At 42.9% G+C, this 19,151-nt stretch overlaps 1 protein-coding gene across 1 annotated transcript; it reads left to right on the top strand.

Annotated features, from left to right (window-relative positions):
- The first annotated feature begins 7,055 nt into the window (after positions 1–7,055).
- Positions 7,056–10,776, top strand: Cxcr4 (C-X-C motif chemokine receptor 4). The gene is made up of 2 exons (XM_005007706.4): positions 7,056–7,213; positions 9,208–10,776. The coding sequence occupies exons 1-2, from the start codon at positions 7,199–7,201 to the stop codon at positions 10,249–10,251; spliced, it is 1,059 nt and encodes a 352-aa protein (XP_005007763.3). The 5' UTR covers positions 7,056–7,198; the 3' UTR covers positions 10,252–10,776.
- The last annotated feature ends 8,375 nt before the right edge of the window (positions 10,777–19,151 follow it).

Genomic DNA, 19,151 nt, shown 5'->3' with positions numbered 1-19,151 from the left:
TTCTTTATGAAAAGAAACCTTCACCTGGCCCAATTCCCCTCTCAAACTTACTCATGGAACAACGAGGCCTCTCAGTAGATTCATCCCTGTGGCTGAAGAAATAAGTGTTTCAGAAAGAGCACATTTTGCTTTATCCTCAGCATGGTTTTAGCTGCCATTTTCTTTGGCTTCATCTCCTGGCTTCTCATCTGGGTGAGCTCTGGCTGAGCTAGACCCAGTGGATTGAAAATAAAAGAGAGGTGCCCATGAAAAAGAAAGGGCTGCCCACCAGCCAACCCGGTCTGCCCTGAGACAGTGGGCAGCCTCACATACAGCCTGGCCCTGCAGGTGCTCAGATGGGACTGCCATCCTGGGTTCATCAAAGGACAGCCTTCTGATGGTTGCACCATAGTACCAAATGGCTTAGAAGACTCTATCCAAGACTCAGTCACAGTGCCTGTAACAACAGGAGAGACTATCAGGACACATACGAGAAACCCTTTATTACTTTTCTATCTTTTCCTCATCACGCATGTCTTTCTTCTGCCCTGCAATTAGGAATAAGAACATTTTACCCTTTATTTAAGGCTCCATTTCCCTTTATTTCACTTCTGTGGGCAATGGTAGAGAAAGTCATTTGCCTAGTTAATTAAAACTCTCCACTGGCAAGACAGACATTTAGCAGCTGCAATATGAACTAATATTTTTTAAAAAGTCATGTTTATTGAGTACTTACTGTGGATCCTACACTGTATTGAAGATGTCATATGTACTGAAGATTTTATATTAGATAATCCTTAATCCAACAATCCAAAATGTCAAATATTCTTACCTGGGCAATGCAACAAAGAAGACACAGAGATATGCTTGTCCAGTGTCTAGACTTGTAAACCATGTGCTGAAAAAGCAGCTCCAGAAAATGCATCAGTAAGGCCCATTTATTGCATTTGCTGATTTCCACAGTATAAATATTCCCACTGTGGCCAATCAATGTCTCTGATTTTGGAGTTAGGAGAGCTACACAGAGTTGGGGCCTGTATGAGACCATTGAGCAGCATCCCATACTCTCAATCCCAAAACTGCACGTCTAGCTTGTGGTCCTTTCTAACTGTTGCTCCTCCTGTTTAAAGAGAAGGTGGACAAATGTTCTTTTCCTGAAGGATGTCATCTTATAACAGCTAAAAGGTAGAAGAGAAGGCAGGGAATCCAGGGCTGGGAAAAAGGGTTGAGGAATACAAGTCTCAGAGAGTTTGTTAATACTCCACAGGCTTCCAAATATTAACCAGTCGGGATACAAAAGGAAGGAACACTGAGGCAACCAGCTGATTCAGAGGAATTGTATTGTTTGACTGACTTAGCAAGCCGAAAGCCAGTAGTCTGAGCCACTATTTAGAGGACAACAATATGTGATATAGGAGCTACTGCATATTTCCTACTGCCTTACCACTGTTTCAATTTGTTTTATTGTTCTGTTAGTCCCTTTAAAATTAAATTTTAAAAAATTATACCAAAAAAAGAAGGAACAACTCAGAAATTCAAAGTGACTAATTTCAATCTCAGAAAGAAGGGAAAATTATGACTCAGAGCCCCCCAAAAATAATTGCAGGCTTCATGTTGCTATTTCCACTGCTATGTGTTTCTGTTTCAACTTTCCAACCCCCGCATTCCAACCCCATCTTTTCTTTTGGTGCCTACAGTGAACACTTCAAATTAGTGTAAACTGGGAGCTGGTAGGGTGTTTGTTGTTTTGAATTATTTTCCAGAGCTGGGGAATGAGCCCAAGGACTTGTAAGTACTAGGCAAGCATTCTACCCTCGAATTATACCCTCAACTTTTTTAAGTTGATAGATTTCCAAAAGTCAAGATTTTAGTTACTCTTTGACAATAGGAATACATGACCCAAATCTCTGCACAGGGTAACAAAGGGTAATAGCTACCACTTTTAGAAGAGATTGTACCCTCCTATCCTCTAGTTATTCACAGTCCCCTCCACTCTCTCTGCCTTATCCATTTATAGTATTGTGAAGTTCCTAGAGTTCTGTCACTTACAGTTTATGCCTACAAGTTTTTCATGGCTCTAGCTTTAGAAAATTGGTTGAGCGAAACATTGCACAGATCCTCCTACATAACAAATACACACACACACACACACACACACACACACACACACATATACACACAAATAATTCTCCACACACAAAGACAAAAACAATTTCCACCCTGTCCCTCTACTAATACAAAGCTCTTGATAGACGCAAAGCCCATCTGTATGGGTGATCAGATCACCACATTTCTGAAAGCACCATGGCTCTACTATTGGGAGGCACAGTTCTCTTTAGAAAACCCACTGTGCACAGGGCTCCAGGCACTTCCTCTTGTTAGATAGCTGCCTGGGGTCACCACCAATAAATTGCTGGTTTAAGGAAAACAATGACAAGGCTTTTCCATGAAGAACAGGGTTTGTTCACTCAATTATTTCCTAAAGTCATGCCCTCTTTCCCAGCTTGACACCATAATTTTTAAGGCAAGAGCTGAGTCTGTTTGTTGCTATTCTTTATAGCCACAAAGCCACATAGCACCTGCCACATGAGCACAGCAAACTTTGAGAACACTTCACTCTCCTGGCAGTGGAATTAGTCAAGTGATGATCACTGCATTGTTAACTTAGCAGATGCTTTGTTTGAAGGACTTACTGGAACAATCCTGAATTGGCCGTATTTCTTTACCAGTCTAGCTTTTTTCCTTTAAGTAGAAAATTTTGTCTACTGTTGTTGACTGCTGTAAAACTTTGATAGGAATTACTAACAATCTCATATTACTGAAGATAAATCTTGTACAAATTTAACATAGCACATATTTAAGGCAAAAATGGTTCCCAGAAAACCACAAGTAATTTTCATAAATTGAGATAGCGCTGCAAGAAAGAAGGTATACATTCTTTTTCCAAAGTTATTTTTCACCTGTGTGTCCTGCAATCAGTCTTGAGGAAGGAGGAAGGGGCTTGGGTGTGGTCAGGCAGGGGATCATTTCTCCAACATAATGCCAGCTTGGAAATAGCTGACATTTGATAGCGGTGTCTGAGATTTATATCCGTCTGCTAGAATTACAGGCCTCCATGCCCTTTGGGAAATGCCTCACTTTTTTTTAATCTCTTGGGAGACCATCAGCTTTATTCCTTTGAGTATCCCCTACTACCATCAAAGAATTTTTTTCCTTTTATTTCTTTCAGAAACAAAAGTGGTCAAAATTTTTTTGTTTTCATGTGAAAGGCCAGGAAGGGAAGAGGTTCACCCTGTTTATATATTCTGAAAGCCTTTAATGGAACAAGCAGACTCTATGTATCCTGAAGTCCTTTAGAGTTGTTCCCTCCTTCCATCTAACATCAGAAACAAAACTATGCCTACGTTCTCTCCCACACTGACTTCAAGCCTATTTTGGGACAGAGTACAGCTTTCTGCAATACACACAGATATCACACACGCATGCTCACACAAATCCACTGGCTGCCAAGCAAGCAACAGGAGGTGTCAGGATGCTTGCCACTGTGTCACTGGATTTGCAAGCATCCCCTCCAAACTGTGGCCAACACTGATTATTCCCTGGGCTAAAGCCAGTCAGCCGGAGAACTTAGGGACCCTGCCAAGGCCCTGACAGCCTTTAAACCTGCCTCTGCTGCAGGACCCACAAAGAAAGTCATTAATTCTTTAAATAAAGGCTCCCTAAATGATTGGAGAGCCCATTAGTTGTTCAACAGTGAGCTGGCTGAAAAGCAGCTATCTGACATTCATTTTAAGGAACCTACAACACATAGGGGAGAGGAGTAAAGGCATACATGCATTTAAAAGTAGAATCTCACAAGAGATGACACTCAAAATAGTAGTAAGTGAATGCCAAATGGCCTTCCAGACAGAGGAAGGAGCTTTCAGAGGTCACAGAAAGGGAGACATTGTGCTGCAGCAGAGCAAGCCTGGGCTTTGGAGCCAGACGGACTGGATCCTGATCCACACTGATGGTGGATCACAGACAAGCTTCTAACCCTCTCAACACTGGTTTCCTTATCCTCAGGAAAGAAGTAATAGCACCTGCCTCGTAGAATTGTTGGGAATCAGTTGAGGTCAGCTGCATTTGAAGGCAATGGTGCAGTTCTATTTGTTTTTTTAAAGCACATCATAGAGGAGTTGAGTATAGATGCTTAGGTAGGATGGGCCTGGGAAAAATAAAAAGAACTATTATGGAAAAGTATTCACATCTAGTGGATACTAAGTATAATGGTTTGAGAAGGGAAGCATTCTCATTCCCTTTGGGGGGGGGTTCTGAATTTTTATTGACTTTTTAGAAATATGAAAATACTTTCTTGACTATTGTAGGAAAATTGGAAAGCATCAAAAAAATACAAGGAAAATGTAAAAATCAAACATAAATATAATACTCCAAGGAAAACTACTGTAAACATTTCACTTTCTTTCCCCAGTCTTTTTCTAATACTATGTATTTCAACAAAATTGAGATCACACTGTAGAGTTTTGAATCCTGCTTTTTGTATTTGTTTCAAAAATATTTCCTATGCCACTAATGATTCTTCAGAAACATCATTTGCAATGTCCACATAGAATTTCTTATACCAAAACCTTCCTAACTATTCCACTAAGAGTGGACATTTAGTGCTGTTAAGCTAGTTTACTATTCCTAATGTTTCTATAATCACCTTTGTGGCATAAATCCTATTTCTTCAGGGTAAGTTCCTGTAGGTGAAATTACTCTTTTTAAGTCCTTATCCCAACCCACACTCCCACCAGTGAGTGACAAGCAAGAAACAGCTGGTCTTTTCAAATCCAGAGGCCAAATACTACATCTGAAAAAAACTTTTTTTTTTGCCTAACTTGATAGCCACCAAATAGCATTTCATTGTCCTTTTATCTGCTTCCTCTTAGCGGATATACTTAAAAGGATTTAAAAGGAGACTTCAGATAAAGAAAAGCAGTTTTCTTTTGTCCTCCAACGATCAGCAAATATTTATTGTGCAAATCATTTTTACTCTGAATGTATGCTCTCCTTTTGAGGCAGGTTTGTGGGAGTCCACCTTTCAGATGTTAGCCACTGTGGAGAGGATTTTTGAGGGACAATACAGCTGAAAATCTTGAATAAAACAAAGGCTTCTGCCACTACCAAGCTGCTTGGAAAGCAAAGATACATAAACATGTGAAATTTCAGTCGTTCAACCGATCTTCTGCCTGTCCTAAATGGTTTGCAGAAATATGAAGGTTCTAACTTATTATTTGGTAAAAGTAAGTGTCTATAGAAGTTGCTGGTGCATCCGAATTTGGCCATTTTTGAGCGTCCCAGTTTCTGACCGCAGTACCAGCTTTCCTGTACAGCACAGGCAAAAGTACAGAGTTCATGAGGACCTTCGCAGACAAACCTTGGCATGGGTTGGGGAGTGTCCCCCGACAGAAGGGGAAAACCACGCTCCAGAGACAAGATGCCCGGCCTCTAGGCTACGTGCAGAACATGTTCAAACCGAGAGGATTTATATCTTTTGATCCAGAAAAGCAGTGTACTTTCAGGGCGCAGTCCGGGCAGGTCCTCCAGTGGGACCGTCCCAGGACACGAACATCTGGGGCGCGGGTGCGCAGCACCTCGGCTCTGGCCGGCGGACGCCCCACCTCGGCCCCAGCCGGACCCCGTGTAGCCCCCGCGTGTAGTCCCCGGGCTCTCGGCCCCGCCCCGCGCTCGCTCCCCTCCCGGCCCGGGCTCGGCGCCGGCGGGAAGTGGCGCGAGGCTGGGAAGCTCGGTCTGGGCGCCCACTGCAAAGCCCCGCCCGTCTGGGTCGCATTTAACCGTCCAACCCCAGTCTCCGCCTCGCTCTGCCCCGCCTCTCTCAGAAAGTTAATTTCTCATCCATACTCATGCAAGTCTTATGCATAAACCCGTGGAAGGCGCCTGATGTGAGGCCCGAAGATCTGGATTCAAGCCAGCCTCGGTGTCCCCAGCTATACCTGGCACTTGGTGTCTGCAGACCTGTCTCCTGTCCCCTCCGCCTGAGGCCTTTATTTAGTTCAGCGTGGAACCCACAGTGCCTAAAACAGTGCGTGGCACGCAGTCCCCGTATAGATGTTTGTTGACTGAATGTTTGCCTGTAACATTACAACCCACAAAGTGTGCAGGTGAAAGTGGGATTTTTTGCAAGTTCCTGGTCATCTGTTACAAAAAGTCCTAGTCGCTAAATTTCTGAAGCACACTGAAATTTCCCCCCAAAAATTATTATTACTAACTGGTTACCACTATTGTGACATTCCTGAAATGCACATCTATTCAATCTGTCTCTAGAATTGTGCCAAACCCCACCTTCTTCTGAAAGCGTTTCCTGGTTGCCCACACCTGACCCTGGTGGTCCTTTATTGTGCACACTGAGTTACAGCAGTGCTCCAAAGAACTGTTCCTTCCTGCTTTTCAAGATAAGTGTCTCGCTATGTATTCAGACTGGCCCTGAACTATGTAGCCCAGGTTGGCCTCAAACCTGAGCTCCTCTTGCCTCAGTCTCCCACATCCTGGAATTATAGGCATGAACCACCGCTCTGGTTTTTATCTTCAGAATGTGCTAGCATCTGGTCAAAGAGCTACAGAAACGGTGTCAAACGCTCGGCCCCACTTCCAACATTGCCGCCTACTGGCTGGGTTACTCCGGCAAGTCACTGCCCCTCTCCAGGCCTCGAAGTCTCTATTAGTACCGTTCCCAGGTCTGGATTTCCATCCACGTGGGCAAGGCTGAATGCGCCACGCAGAGCAGCTCGTGCTTCCCGCCGCCCTCCAAATGCATCCCGCTTTCCCTAAATGCTGGACCGGGACATCCTACTTTGCTCGGGGGGTCAAGACGCGACCAACAGTGTAAGCAGCTTCGCGGAGGCGCCCCTGGCCGTTCACACCTCAGCTCCGCCCCAAAGCTTTCCTGCCCGCCTTGCCCACCCCTCTCCCTAACCTTCTCCCCACCCCGTCCCCACCCCGCTCTCCCTCCGCGCTCCCCACCCCGCTCTCCCTCCGCGCTCCCCACCCCGCTCCCCGCCCCGCCCGAACTGCGCATGCGCCGCTCTGCGAGCGTGTTTTTATAAAAGTCCGGCTTCGGCCAGAAACTTCAATTTGTTGGATGCAGCAGCAGGTAGCAAAGTGATCTCTGCGACTGGCTTGCTGGGGTAGCCACTTCGGCTGGAAAATATCTGTTACCATGGAAGGAATCAGTGTAAGTCCAGTTTCAACCTGCTTTGTCCTAATCGCGCAAACTCGTGAACTTAGAACCCAGCCCCTCTGCGAGCGGGCAGAAGCGACTAGAACATTGGAGGTCTCAGTATACCAAAGAAGGGGCATGGAAAGAAATTTTCCAGGTCATGGTTATATAAGGCGTGTGAATGCAATGTTGTTCTCTGTTCGTAGAAAAGATTGGCTCGAGGGTTCTGGCGGGTGTCTGTCTCCCCGGGATACCGCGGCGCGGCCGGCACGTTGTTTGCAAACAACATTCGGTGCACGGGTGCGGGGAAGGCACGCGCTGCGCTCCCGGACTCCGACCCCAAGCTTTTCCTCCCGCAAGGTGGGGTTTATCTGTCTGAATTTAAAGGAGCGGGTCCGTACGCCCGGGCTAAGTTCCCAAAATGAGACTACGTTCCAGGTGAATGAACTAGCAAAGGCGCCTTTCTGTTCTTGCCATTGACTGCACGTTTACTAAACTCCATGTGGCGTGCCAGTCTCTGTGGGCAGAGGGCGGGAAAGGCCCGAAGGGGGTCTGCAGAGTGGCAGCTGCTAGGAGGTGGCCGGGTGTACTTCTCGCGCCTGAGGAATCAGAGGAAGACTGCTGGCGTCCGGGGCGCGCCTCCTCCCCGCTGCAGCAGTGGACCCCAAAGTTTGGGAATTTAGAGCTTGCAGAGGTCAGAAAAGTATAAACAGGCACCATGCAGCTGCTGCTGGCCAGGAGGTGTGCAGGCAGGGAACCAGGGAGTCTGTGTTGGTATGGCACCTGGGTTGCTGGGTCGCCTCAGTGATGAAGAGCAGGTGCAAGTGGGGAGACAGTTTGGCTCGCTTCGAGACCAATTGCGGCGTGTAACCGTCGGTGGTTTCCTGAAGCCTTTTGAAACTCCTTTGCTGGGGAGGCTTTTCGTTTCCTCCCACGGCGCGCAATTCAAAGACGCTCACGGCGGAGCCGCCCAATCTCTCTCCAGCACCCAGCGGGACTAGCCCTGTTGGCACGCAGCCCGGGGCCGAACCCCTGGAGCAGCTACAGCTGCGGCCAGCGGTGGACTTGGGTGTGATGGGCAGCGACGGCCAGGAACTTGATGACCTGACCACGCTTGCCCACTGTCCGGAGGCTACCAGATACCCACCTCCTACCCCGTTAACCGGATCAGTGGCAGGGTGGGAAGCGACGTGGGACAGTGAGGAAATGAAACTTGGGGCAAGGCGAGGGCCCAGGATGCAGACTGTGATCCTCCCCACCCAGGAAAATGCCGCGCGCCCTAATGTCCCAAATGCACTAAGTGCTAAATGTGGGGATGACAAGAGACCTGCTCCCACTTGGAGCAGGAAATTCCCATTTGCTTATTTCTGACCCAGTTTCCCAGTATCCCAAGTTTTCTTCAGGTCTGCTCTTCTTTCTCACTACATGTTGCTTGAAGTGCAGAATGGTTTGCATTTAGACAGGCGTGGGAAAAGCAATATTTTGTGCCTTAGAAGAATAACAGTTAGGGACCCCCCTCCCATGCCATGGTACTCTTTCCGCTCTTCCCTTGGTTGGCTAATCTTCAAACAAAAACTTCTAGCCCCTCCTCGAAGCATGGATAGATTCAACCCTTCATGGCCCCCACCCCATGCCACCTGGGAGTGGCCTCTTTGTGTGTGTGGTTTTTTTTCTTTCCAGTGGGCGGGGCGGAAGAGTTAGCCAAGATGTGACTTTGAAACCCTGAGGATCTCAGGGCCCTTTTGTTCTAAACAAAGACTCTTGTAATTGGTTCCACTAAAGAGGGATATAATGAAGTGACTATGGGAGAAGATGGGGAGAATGGTTGTAGAATTATATAATCTCTTGGGCCCTAACCAAGTAGTTCAAAACTTCTTGAGGAAGACTGGCCTGGGTTGGGTTAATAAACAATAAATTGCTTTTTTAAGTCCCAGAATTGTGTTTTTTAAAATTTGGATAATGCCTGCTGATCATGGAAATAAATGTGCATACCCTTGCCTATTTTGCAGATATATACTTCAGACAACTACTCTGAGGAACTGGGCTCGGGAGACTATGACTCCACAAAAGAGCCCTGCTTCAGGGATGAAAATGCCCATTTCAACCGTATCTTCCTGCCTACCATTTATTCCATCATCTTCTTGACTGGCATCGTGGGAAATGGATTGGTGATCCTGGTTATGGGTTACCAGAAGAAATTGAGAAGCATGACAGACAAGTATAGGCTGCACTTGTCAGTCGCTGACCTCCTCTTTGTTGTCACACTGCCTTTCTGGGCAGTTGATGCCGTGGCAAACTGGTACTTTGGGAAATTTCTGTGCAAGGCGGTCCATGTCATCTACACTGTCAACCTCTACAGCAGTGTGCTCATCCTGGCCTTCATCAGCCTGGACCGGTACCTGGCCATTGTCCATGCCACCAACAGCCAGAAGCCAAGGAAGCTGTTGGCTGAAAAAGCAGTCTATGTTGGCGTCTGGATCCCTGCTCTCTTGCTGACTATCCCTGATCTCATCTTTGCGGATGTCAGTGAGAATGAGGGGAAGTATATCTGTGACCGCTTTTACCCCAATGACTTGTGGGTAGTTGTGTTCCAGTTTCAGCACATCATGGTTGGCCTGATCCTGCCAGGTATCGTCATCCTGTCCTGCTATTGCATTATCATCTCCAAGCTGTCACACTCTAAGGGCCACCAGAAGCGCAAGGCGCTAAAGACTACAGTCATTCTCATTCTGGCTTTCTTTGCCTGTTGGCTGCCCTACTACATTGGGATCAGTATCGACTCCTTCATTCTCCTGGAAATCATCAAGCAAGGATGTGAGTTTGAGAACAATGTGCACAAGTGGATTTCCATCACCGAGGCCCTTGCCTTTTTCCACTGTTGCCTGAATCCCATTCTGTATGCCTTCCTTGGAGCTAAATTTAAAACCTCCGCTCAGCATGCACTCACCTCTGTGAGCAGAGGGTCCAGCCTCAAGATCCTTTCCAAAGGAAAGCGAGGTGGACATTCTTCTGTCTCAACCGAGTCAGAGTCTTCAAGTTTTCATTCCAGCTAACACTGATGTCAGACTTTTTTATATAATAAAGAACTTTTTAAAAAAGTTACACATTGTTTTTCAGAGCAAAAGACTGACCATACTGTACAGTTTTTATTTACTGTTGGATTTTGTCTTGTGTTTTAGTTTTTGTGAGGTTTGACTTATTTATATAAATATTTTTGTTTTATGTTAATGAGTGTCTAGGCAGGACCTGTGGCCAAGTTTTTAGTTGCTATGTGTCTGGTTGTAGGAATGTAGAAAAGGGAACTGAACATTCCAGAGTATGTAGTGAATCACGTAAAGCTAGAAATGATCCTCAGCTGTTTGTGCATAAATAATCTGTCCATTCCAATGGAACATCTTTTTTTCCTGTTACATTGTTTGGTTACACTATGTGATTTTGCTATAGAAATGGCACTTATAACCAAAGCCCAAAGTGGTATAGAAGTGCTGGTTTGCCAGTTTTCAGAAGTAAGTTGACGTTAGCATCTACAATGTACAGTCTTTGTATTAAGTTGTTAATAAAAGTACTTCATAAACTTGTCTTAGTGTTATGTTCTGATTTCTGTTGACATCAGTTTGGCTGGCAGACAAAAATAATAGACATGTTTTTGATATACCAGGTGCTGTCTGGGGTATTTTTGTTGTAATTTATGTAACTCGTATCATAGCTCTGTTATTACTTAACGTTTTATAGAAGAGGAAAATACAGAAAGCCTAAGAAACTATCAAAGACATGTAGAAAGGAGCAGCTTTAAACCAACTAATGACTTACCTGAAGCCTTAGCTACTTTCAATGCAGATGGAAGCTTAGAGCTGTCCATCTAGTACCCATTCCTATAAAAGTTCATCTTCTCAGAAGCATATGTACCTAAAAAAGGAAAGCTACGCCATGATATTTGGCTTTTACTATTGCTTTCCCCTTGCATATCTATGTCAGTGCCATGCCAGGCATTATATGCTTTTTGAATCAAAATGTTTCAAGTATAGATAGCATCACTACCTTTTCACGGATGAAGGAACTAAGGTTCAGAGACTTTCCATAACTTGCATTTTCAAAAAGCAGAGCTAAGAGCTGGTACTGGTTTATCGTTCCAGATCTTGCTTTTAACCATTGTACCACAGAACACCTGGTCATAAGTCAACTAAATTGTTATTGAAAATGAGGCCAAAAGTGAATGTTTACTTAATAAAATCAACCATACCTAAAATACCTTTCTTACAATATCTTCTATGCAAATCTCAACACTTTATTCTAATCTACTGCAACATCTAACACCTCAAAGACTTTACCAAGCAGCTAAAAGTGAATACTGGGGCAATACTGGAGCTTAAAGAAAGGTCCACAGAAGCAAGCTCCCTGCCACCCATATTTTGCACAAGATTTTGAAGTGTTATGTAACATCACCATAGCTATTTACACTACCATTGTGCAAGCCATAGGCTCTTGAGTAAATTTCACCTCCGGTCTCCATTTAAAGAAAAATTTCTTAACTATAGTGGCCTTAGCTACCTCACTTTGGAACATAAACGGTGCTCTGGGCCTGCATTCAGATAATATAAGTATGATATAATTAAGGCAATATTTAGTCTACATTTAGTAATTGTTTCTGGCACAGAAAATCCATTTTGGAGGAAAAAATGCAATGCCTTATCTTTCTAAGGCAAATCACATTTATTCAAGACAAATAGATCCTGTGAAGGGAAATAACTTAATTACTTAAAATAGAATCTAATTTGGCTATACATTTTTGCTGCAGTTTATGGATCTGGGATAATTCAGACTAGTATTCCTATTCCACTTGAGAATACAATTAGATTTTCGGTAGGAAATTATCTTAAGGTTTCTTGATTTTCTCTGGGAATCCTAATTGGATCACCCCTTCATTTAAGCATAGTTTTAGATGTACTCTCCCAAAGTCGTAGTGTTAAAGCCACAACCATTGTGACAGACTTCACTTGAACCTTCTCTATAAATATTTATTCTCCTGGAGACAATAGAAGAAGTCCTTGGAAGGAATTTTTTTCTTTCTCATCTTGGCTTGAAACCTCCTTAGCTCAGATTCCTCTCCTTTGCCGTGGAGTCACAACAAAAGGAACTGAGGCGAAACAAAATTCCCAGTGTCACCAGTCTTAATGGATATTTCATTCTCCCTTGGAACAAAGGTGGGATAGCTCTTTTTCAAAAAAAGAAGAAAAAAAGCCTTAGCTCTCTGCCTGCCCCAAAAGCTGCTCCCCATCCTCTGCCTGGACCTTCCCATGCTCAGAGCAGCTCCAAAGACTCCCTGTGTGGTTCCTCTGACAATCTGGGGGGGCTCTAGCATGAAGAAGCTGATTGTTCCCTCTCCTCTTCCTCCATGAATGAGGCTCTTGAAGGTCAGTAATGTAGATCTAGCTGAATAATGAAAGCTAAAATATTTAAATTGTATGCATGCTGCCAATAATGGTACAAATATGACATCTGAATAACACTGTCCATAGCTGGAGAGGAATGTGAATGTTTTTATCTTGCAAAGCTTTTGTTTTCCTAAATGCCACTTGGCAATTTATCTCCACCCTACTGTGGGTTTGTCAGCCCCCTTTTGTGGTTGTATGTATTAAGATAATGATTCAGGGTTACTTTGTAGAATACAGTTTTTATTGTAATAATTAAACTGAGCATAATTTTCTACTAGCTTATCAAATGTTTCATGAAAGCTCCAAAACTGAGTGTCATTATTACAGTATCATACTCATTTCAGAAAGGCAAGGATCTCTAGAGACAAAACTTGAGGTAGTTTAGAAAATAATCCAGTATCCTCCAACAGCTGGAAATGTAGCATTGCAACCTGGCATCCTAAGGATTTGCCCAGCCCACTTTGAGGAGGTCTTCAACCTGGCTGCCGACATGGCTTAGCCAGTTAGTGCTAATAAAGTACACCAGTAGCCAGAGGAATGCCCTTCCCACAAGCACAGTCTAAAATGGAAATTAGTGCCTCTGTGGTCAATAAAGCAGTTAAAATAAATTCTTTCAAAGCAGTGGTCCTCTGCTAGGGGCAATTCTACCCTCCCGTACCCCAACATTTGGTAAAATCTGAAAACATTTTAAGTGATCCTATAGGTGCAGGGGTGAGTGGGCAGGAAGCAGTAGATGAGGTGCTACTGGCATCTAGTGGGTAGGGCCAAAGAAGCTGCTAAATGTCCTACATTATTCCACACAGTATCCACAAGAGTTACCCAACCCATAGTACCAATAATGCTCAAAGCTGAAAGCCCCTTTTCTGAAGTTAGAGTAATTCAAATAAGGTTTGTGAATCCAAGAGAGATTTCTATCTGCTATAATCTGAAGTTTGTGTCCTACCAAAATATGAATATGAATATATATTGAAATTCTAATCCTAAATGTGATGGTATTAAAGAAGTTATGCCTTTGGGAGACCACTTAGGTCAAAAGAGTACAACTTTTATTATTGGAATTAGTGCTTTTACAAAAGGTAAGTCAGAAAACTAGCTAACCCTTTCTAACAAATGAGGACATAGTTTGAAGTCAACATCAGTAAACCAGAAAGAAAACTCTCACCAGATAATGGATCTCCTGGTGCCTTGCTCTTCAAATTTTGTAGCTTCCAGAACTATGAGAAATAAATTTCTATGGTTTATTGAGTGCACTCAATTCATTTCCACCTACTCAGCTCACATAATTCTTTCACACCCTTATCTCAATGTTCCTTCCTCAACTCAACACATGTTTCTGTTTATATTCTTCCTGATGATTTCTCAAGGATAGGGACTTTTGTCATTTCTTCTCTTTTCCCTGATGGGCTACCACATGCAATACTTGGACAACATCCCACAAAGGACAATAAATACAGGGTGACTGCTGAGGATTCTCTAATTCTCATAAAGTATTCATCTCTGTAAAGCCCGTGATGTTTACTCATTTATTCCTTACCACTGTCTCCTCGTGACTCAAATTTGAAAACTTCCCATTTTTTCTCTTTTAATTAAAAAAGTAAGTAAACAAGGAATGACAAGGTGCCAGACCATTGTTCCATTGTTTGCAAGAGACTTGGGTTAATTTAAATCAATCCTATTAAATTGGCCAATTAAAATCTTCTAGAAAGAAAAATCCTCTTTCAGCCGAAAATTTAAGCTGGGTGCAGACTCAACTAAGGATTCACAATGTTAAGACACAAGAAAAATTTTTTTCTAAATCAAACAAAGGTGCTCAACCAAGCTATACCAGGTGCTAAGTGTTTATGTGATAGAGCTCGTCCACCATTAAATTGATTTACATATAACAGTTCAACTAACCAGAACTCAACTCATCAGAACTCTTAAAGGGAATTACTTCCTCCTATTTGACTGTTAGACAGAAAGTAGTATATATTGAAAGCCATTAAATTTCAAGTACTCAGGATACAAGAGCCCACCTGTCAGATATTGCTGTCTTAATTTTCAGGAAAGGACACTAAAATAAGTTAAACTACAAACAGGACGGTGTTTCTACTCTGCACATTAAAAATGGCATTAAAACAGAACCCTCCAAGTTCTAGGCATGTCCTCAAGTTCTCGGTGTAGTTGATCCAAAGTTTTTCTATTTCTCCATCAAGTCTTTCGTGGTAGCAGTAAATTACTGTTTACCTTAAGGTCTTATTACACATCAAGTTACTTTTACTATTTAATCTTCATAATAGCACTACAGGGCAGGTATTTGCACTGGTTTGTGTTCCTGTGGGCCTGCCCCAAGCCTCATGCAATCATAGCTGTGACCAAGCTAGTGTTTGTGATTGGTTCGTTGTCTAGCGCTCGGATTGGTGGTGTAAGTGTTTCACCCGCCCAGGGGTGGAGCCAGGGTTCGATGTAATGACGGGAAGGTGTGTCGGCATCTTTGGCAGATTCACCCCTGGCTGTTTGCCCTGTCTGTGAACGGCATCCATCCATGCCATCCTGCTGCTTGGAGTCAACAGAATATGGACTGTAAGAAATAAACCTTCCCTTTAGGTATTTTGTCTCAACAACAAGAGAAGAGTATCTAAGTCAGTATTGTTTTTTTTTTTTTTTTTTTTCTTTGTCCTTTTCATTTTTATGGGTACCAGGGATCGAACTCACGACTGCCTGCTTGCAAGGAAGGCGCTTATGCCGCTGAGCTAAATCCCCAGCCCCCGTAAGTCAGTATTCTTATTTACCTATTTTACACAGAGGGAAACTGACCCATAGAACTCCGTATAAACTTGACCCAAAATCACATATTTAATGAACAATAAAGTCTCACAGCAGATATGCCCTCTGAAGCACAAAAGACTGTTATTTCTTTCTTTTGCTATGATGTCAGCTAGTGCTCAAGATAATAGTCATGAAGTCAAAAAGATCTTTCAAGCCCTATTGGACATTTCTCTGATTGTACTTTTTTGATTTATTGTTGCTGTTGTTTTGTTTCATTTTATTTTTAGGGCAGAATATATTTATTGAAAGAAAGAAAGCTTCTGTCCAAGACAGAAACAGAAGAGGTCCATAGTGGTTTGGCAAAGCCCTGGCCTTTATTGTGTTTTGAGACAGGGTCTCTCTATACAGTCTGGGCTGGCCTTTGAACTTACTGTGTAACCCAGGTTGGCATCAGACTTGCAGAGATGCTCCTGTCTCAGCTTCCCAAGTGCTGGAGTCACAGGTGTGCACCACTATATTTGGCTTATGATTGTATTACAGCTCAAAGCCAGAATGATCCTACATTGACTGTTTTATATTCATTCCTTTAATGAACCACTTATTGAACAAGAGTCTGGACCATGCAAGTGTGAAAGCTGCTTTTGGTAGAGAGGAAGATGCAGTCTTTTAACCTTCTAGATATATCAGAAAGTTAACTAAATGACTCTCAGACTTTCCAGCTTTCAACACTTTTAAGAAATCTAAATTTCTAACCAGCCATCTAACTTTGTCTTGCAGTCAACTCCTTATATGCATGGGTTTCATATTCACAGTCACAACCAAGTGTGGATTGAAAATATTCAGAAACAATTATATCTGTACTGAACATTTACATAATTTTTCTTGTTTATTTCCTAAACAATACACAGTATAAAAACCATTTATGTATGTAGCAGTTACATTATAGTATTAGAGGTGATATAGAGATTATTTACAGCATGCAAGAGGATATACAAAAACTATATTGTTTAATATAGGTGACTTAAGAATCTATGGATTTTGGTATCCACAGAGGGACTTGGAACCCATCCCTGATGTATATACCAAAGGATGACTACAATTAATACCCTCTCTTGCTTGCTTCCATTCCTTTCCCATTTAAGTGGGAGTAGATCCCAGTCCATCTCACAAATTGGGTTAGAGACCCCTAATCCTGGTCTTCTTTCTATTTCACTAACCCAAGTGTTATGGACTGAGAACTGGTGGTCAACATCAGCATGCATTGAGTGAAGATGCTCTACCTGAGGAGGGTTGCCAGGATAAATAGGTGGAGAAGAAGGGAGGTATGAGAGGGTTGAGGCGTTAAGGAGGCATTGTGGGTTCTCCTACGAGTTGCTGTCTGAGCTATTGGTTCACCTGGAGAAGCTTTGGTCATCGAGCATCGCTTCCTGGCTCCAGAGGGGAAGACATGTGCTGCTTGGTCTCCAGGATGAACTCCTCACGCTGCTTCCTGGCATGTACCTGACTGCGCTTGTCATCAGAGGAGCTCGGCGCCTCGGTGTTGCTGAGGACAGCTGTGGTGCCTTTCAGGATAGCCCTGGTCTTTGTTGTGAGTGTGACTTCTCGGCTCCAGCGTAGAACCCTCATCCCACTAGCACAGCTCCTTCATCCTGCTGGCATAGACTTTCTGGCTTCCACCGCTGACCTTTGGGTCTTCCCAGCACGGATCCGTAAAAGAGACTGGCGTGAGTCCTTTTTGTGGGCTCTGGACCTCCAGTTGGACTCGGAGGCACTGTCCTGAGCTCTGGATTTTTATCTGGACTCATGTGGGACACTGCTGTGGGGTTTAGACTCTTGACTAAATAATCTATGTCTTTGGTGTTGCGGATAGATTCCCTGCATTTTCCTGTGTTAACTTCCGGTGACCATTATTAAAATATTATAAACTCCATGTCCTAATCCTAATTGTTCTCTGTATACAACCCCTGACTACAACACCAAGTGAAACCATTCATGTCATGAAGATAAGAACAGGAATTCTGCCAAACCATAGGATATGAGAAAAGTCCTGAAGGTAGTTTCTCGGTCTTCTGTCCACAGGAGACAAGTTGTTAGGCCCCTGGGACTGAAGAAGGAAATCAAGACCATCATTTTGGATTACATCCCACTTCCTCTGGCAAATCTACTCAGTCTCTATCAGTCCAGCTTTTCCATCTCAAATTCTTAACACATGAAGTCTACAGCACGTAAGCTCATACAAATAAAAGGCTTTGGAAAAGTTAAAAGCAGCTCATTGTATATGCCACCATTTTTAAAGTAAATTATGTTCATCAAATAACATTTTAAGCACTAAAATCTTTACATATAACCATGGTGAATTAATGGAGATTTGATTTGATTTGATTAAAAAACATTTCATACAGTTGTGCCAATGTGGGCTAAAATTATTAAAGTTAGCTCATTTGTTTAGAACTTGATGTTTTCTGAAACCAGAATCAAGAGTGTGAGTCCCACTGGGGCTACCTTTATAGAAACGTTACACATGAATGTGTAGAACCTTTTGCTGTTGTTTTGTTTGTTTGTTTTGCAGTACTGAGAATGAAACTCCTGGTCACAAGCATGCTAGGCAAATACTGCACTACTGAGCTATATCCTCATGCCAGTATAAGTTCTGTGACTGTAAAGATTATCTCTGTGTTGTTCATGGCTGTATTTCCAGTGTCTAGAACAAGAATCCAAACTTTTTTTATATAAAGGGCCAGACAGTAAATATTTTAGGCTCTGTGGAACATGAAGTTTCTGTCATACTCAATTCTGCCATTATTGCAAGAAAGCATTTATACACCATACATAAATGGGTGTGACTCTGTTCCCTTAAAACTTCATTTGTAGAAACCAAAGTTTGGGTTTCGTTTTACATGTCACACAAAAAAAATTTTAAACCTTTTAAAAATGTGAAAACTGGACTTTGCTCTTGGGCTATAGAAAACAGGTAGCAGGCCAAATCTGGGATGTAGACTGTGATTTTCTGACTCCTGATTTAGACAATGCTTAAAATATAGTAGAAATTTGACAAATATGAATGAACAAGTGAGCGTAATTCAAACTTAAGGCAGTAAGAACCCTAGAAAACTAATGACTTTTATCTGTCCACATAAACATAACACTTACCATTTACCGTTCTCAGAGTGGCTTTCTTGAGGAAGGCCTCAAGGTGGGATTGTAAACCCATTTGCCATGTTGGCTGGGAATATGGTAGACTAATGAGTCTACTATTTCAGGTAAAAAGTTCTAGGAAGAGAACTTTTTATTCCACCTTTGTGCAGCTCTGTCTCTCTCATCTCAGAAGTGACGGTGAGGGTGACATGTTCTTCTGGGTCTCCCTATAGCTATAGCACTGAGAGCTAACCAATAAAAGATGTTAAGGCCCCTGCCTAACACTCCTCAGGAGCATGCAACATCTGATTTGCCCCTCCAAAGTGATAATCATCAGTCACAACTTTAGCAGTGACTCCCCCAGACAGTCAGTAAATAATACAAAAGGAAGAGCCATCATCTATGGCAATGAATAGTGTTTGCCGACCACAAGCTGAGCCACAAAAACCTAAGAAAAATCAGTAGTACAGAAACAGACTTTGAACCTGACCTCAGTTTTTAGGGGAAGGAGAATGACTCAGCTTTCTTTTAGCCTTCAGGTGACTCATGCAAATGTCAAAATTATTCTCCGAAGGGCTACTGTTATCTCTTTTGCTTAAAATGTGTTCAAGTGAACTTCATTACTGTATAGGTGAAAA

This window comes from Cavia porcellus, unplaced genomic scaffold (genome assembly GCF_034190915.1).
Source record: "Cavia porcellus strain 051 isolate PalLab524CR breed Dunkin Hartley unplaced genomic scaffold, mCavPor4.1 scaffold_12, whole genome shotgun sequence".
NCBI classification, from domain to species: Eukaryota; Metazoa; Chordata; class Mammalia; order Rodentia; family Caviidae; genus Cavia; species Cavia porcellus.
The sequence above is the reverse complement of the archived record's forward strand: the minus strand, read 5'-3'. Positions and strand labels throughout refer to the sequence as shown.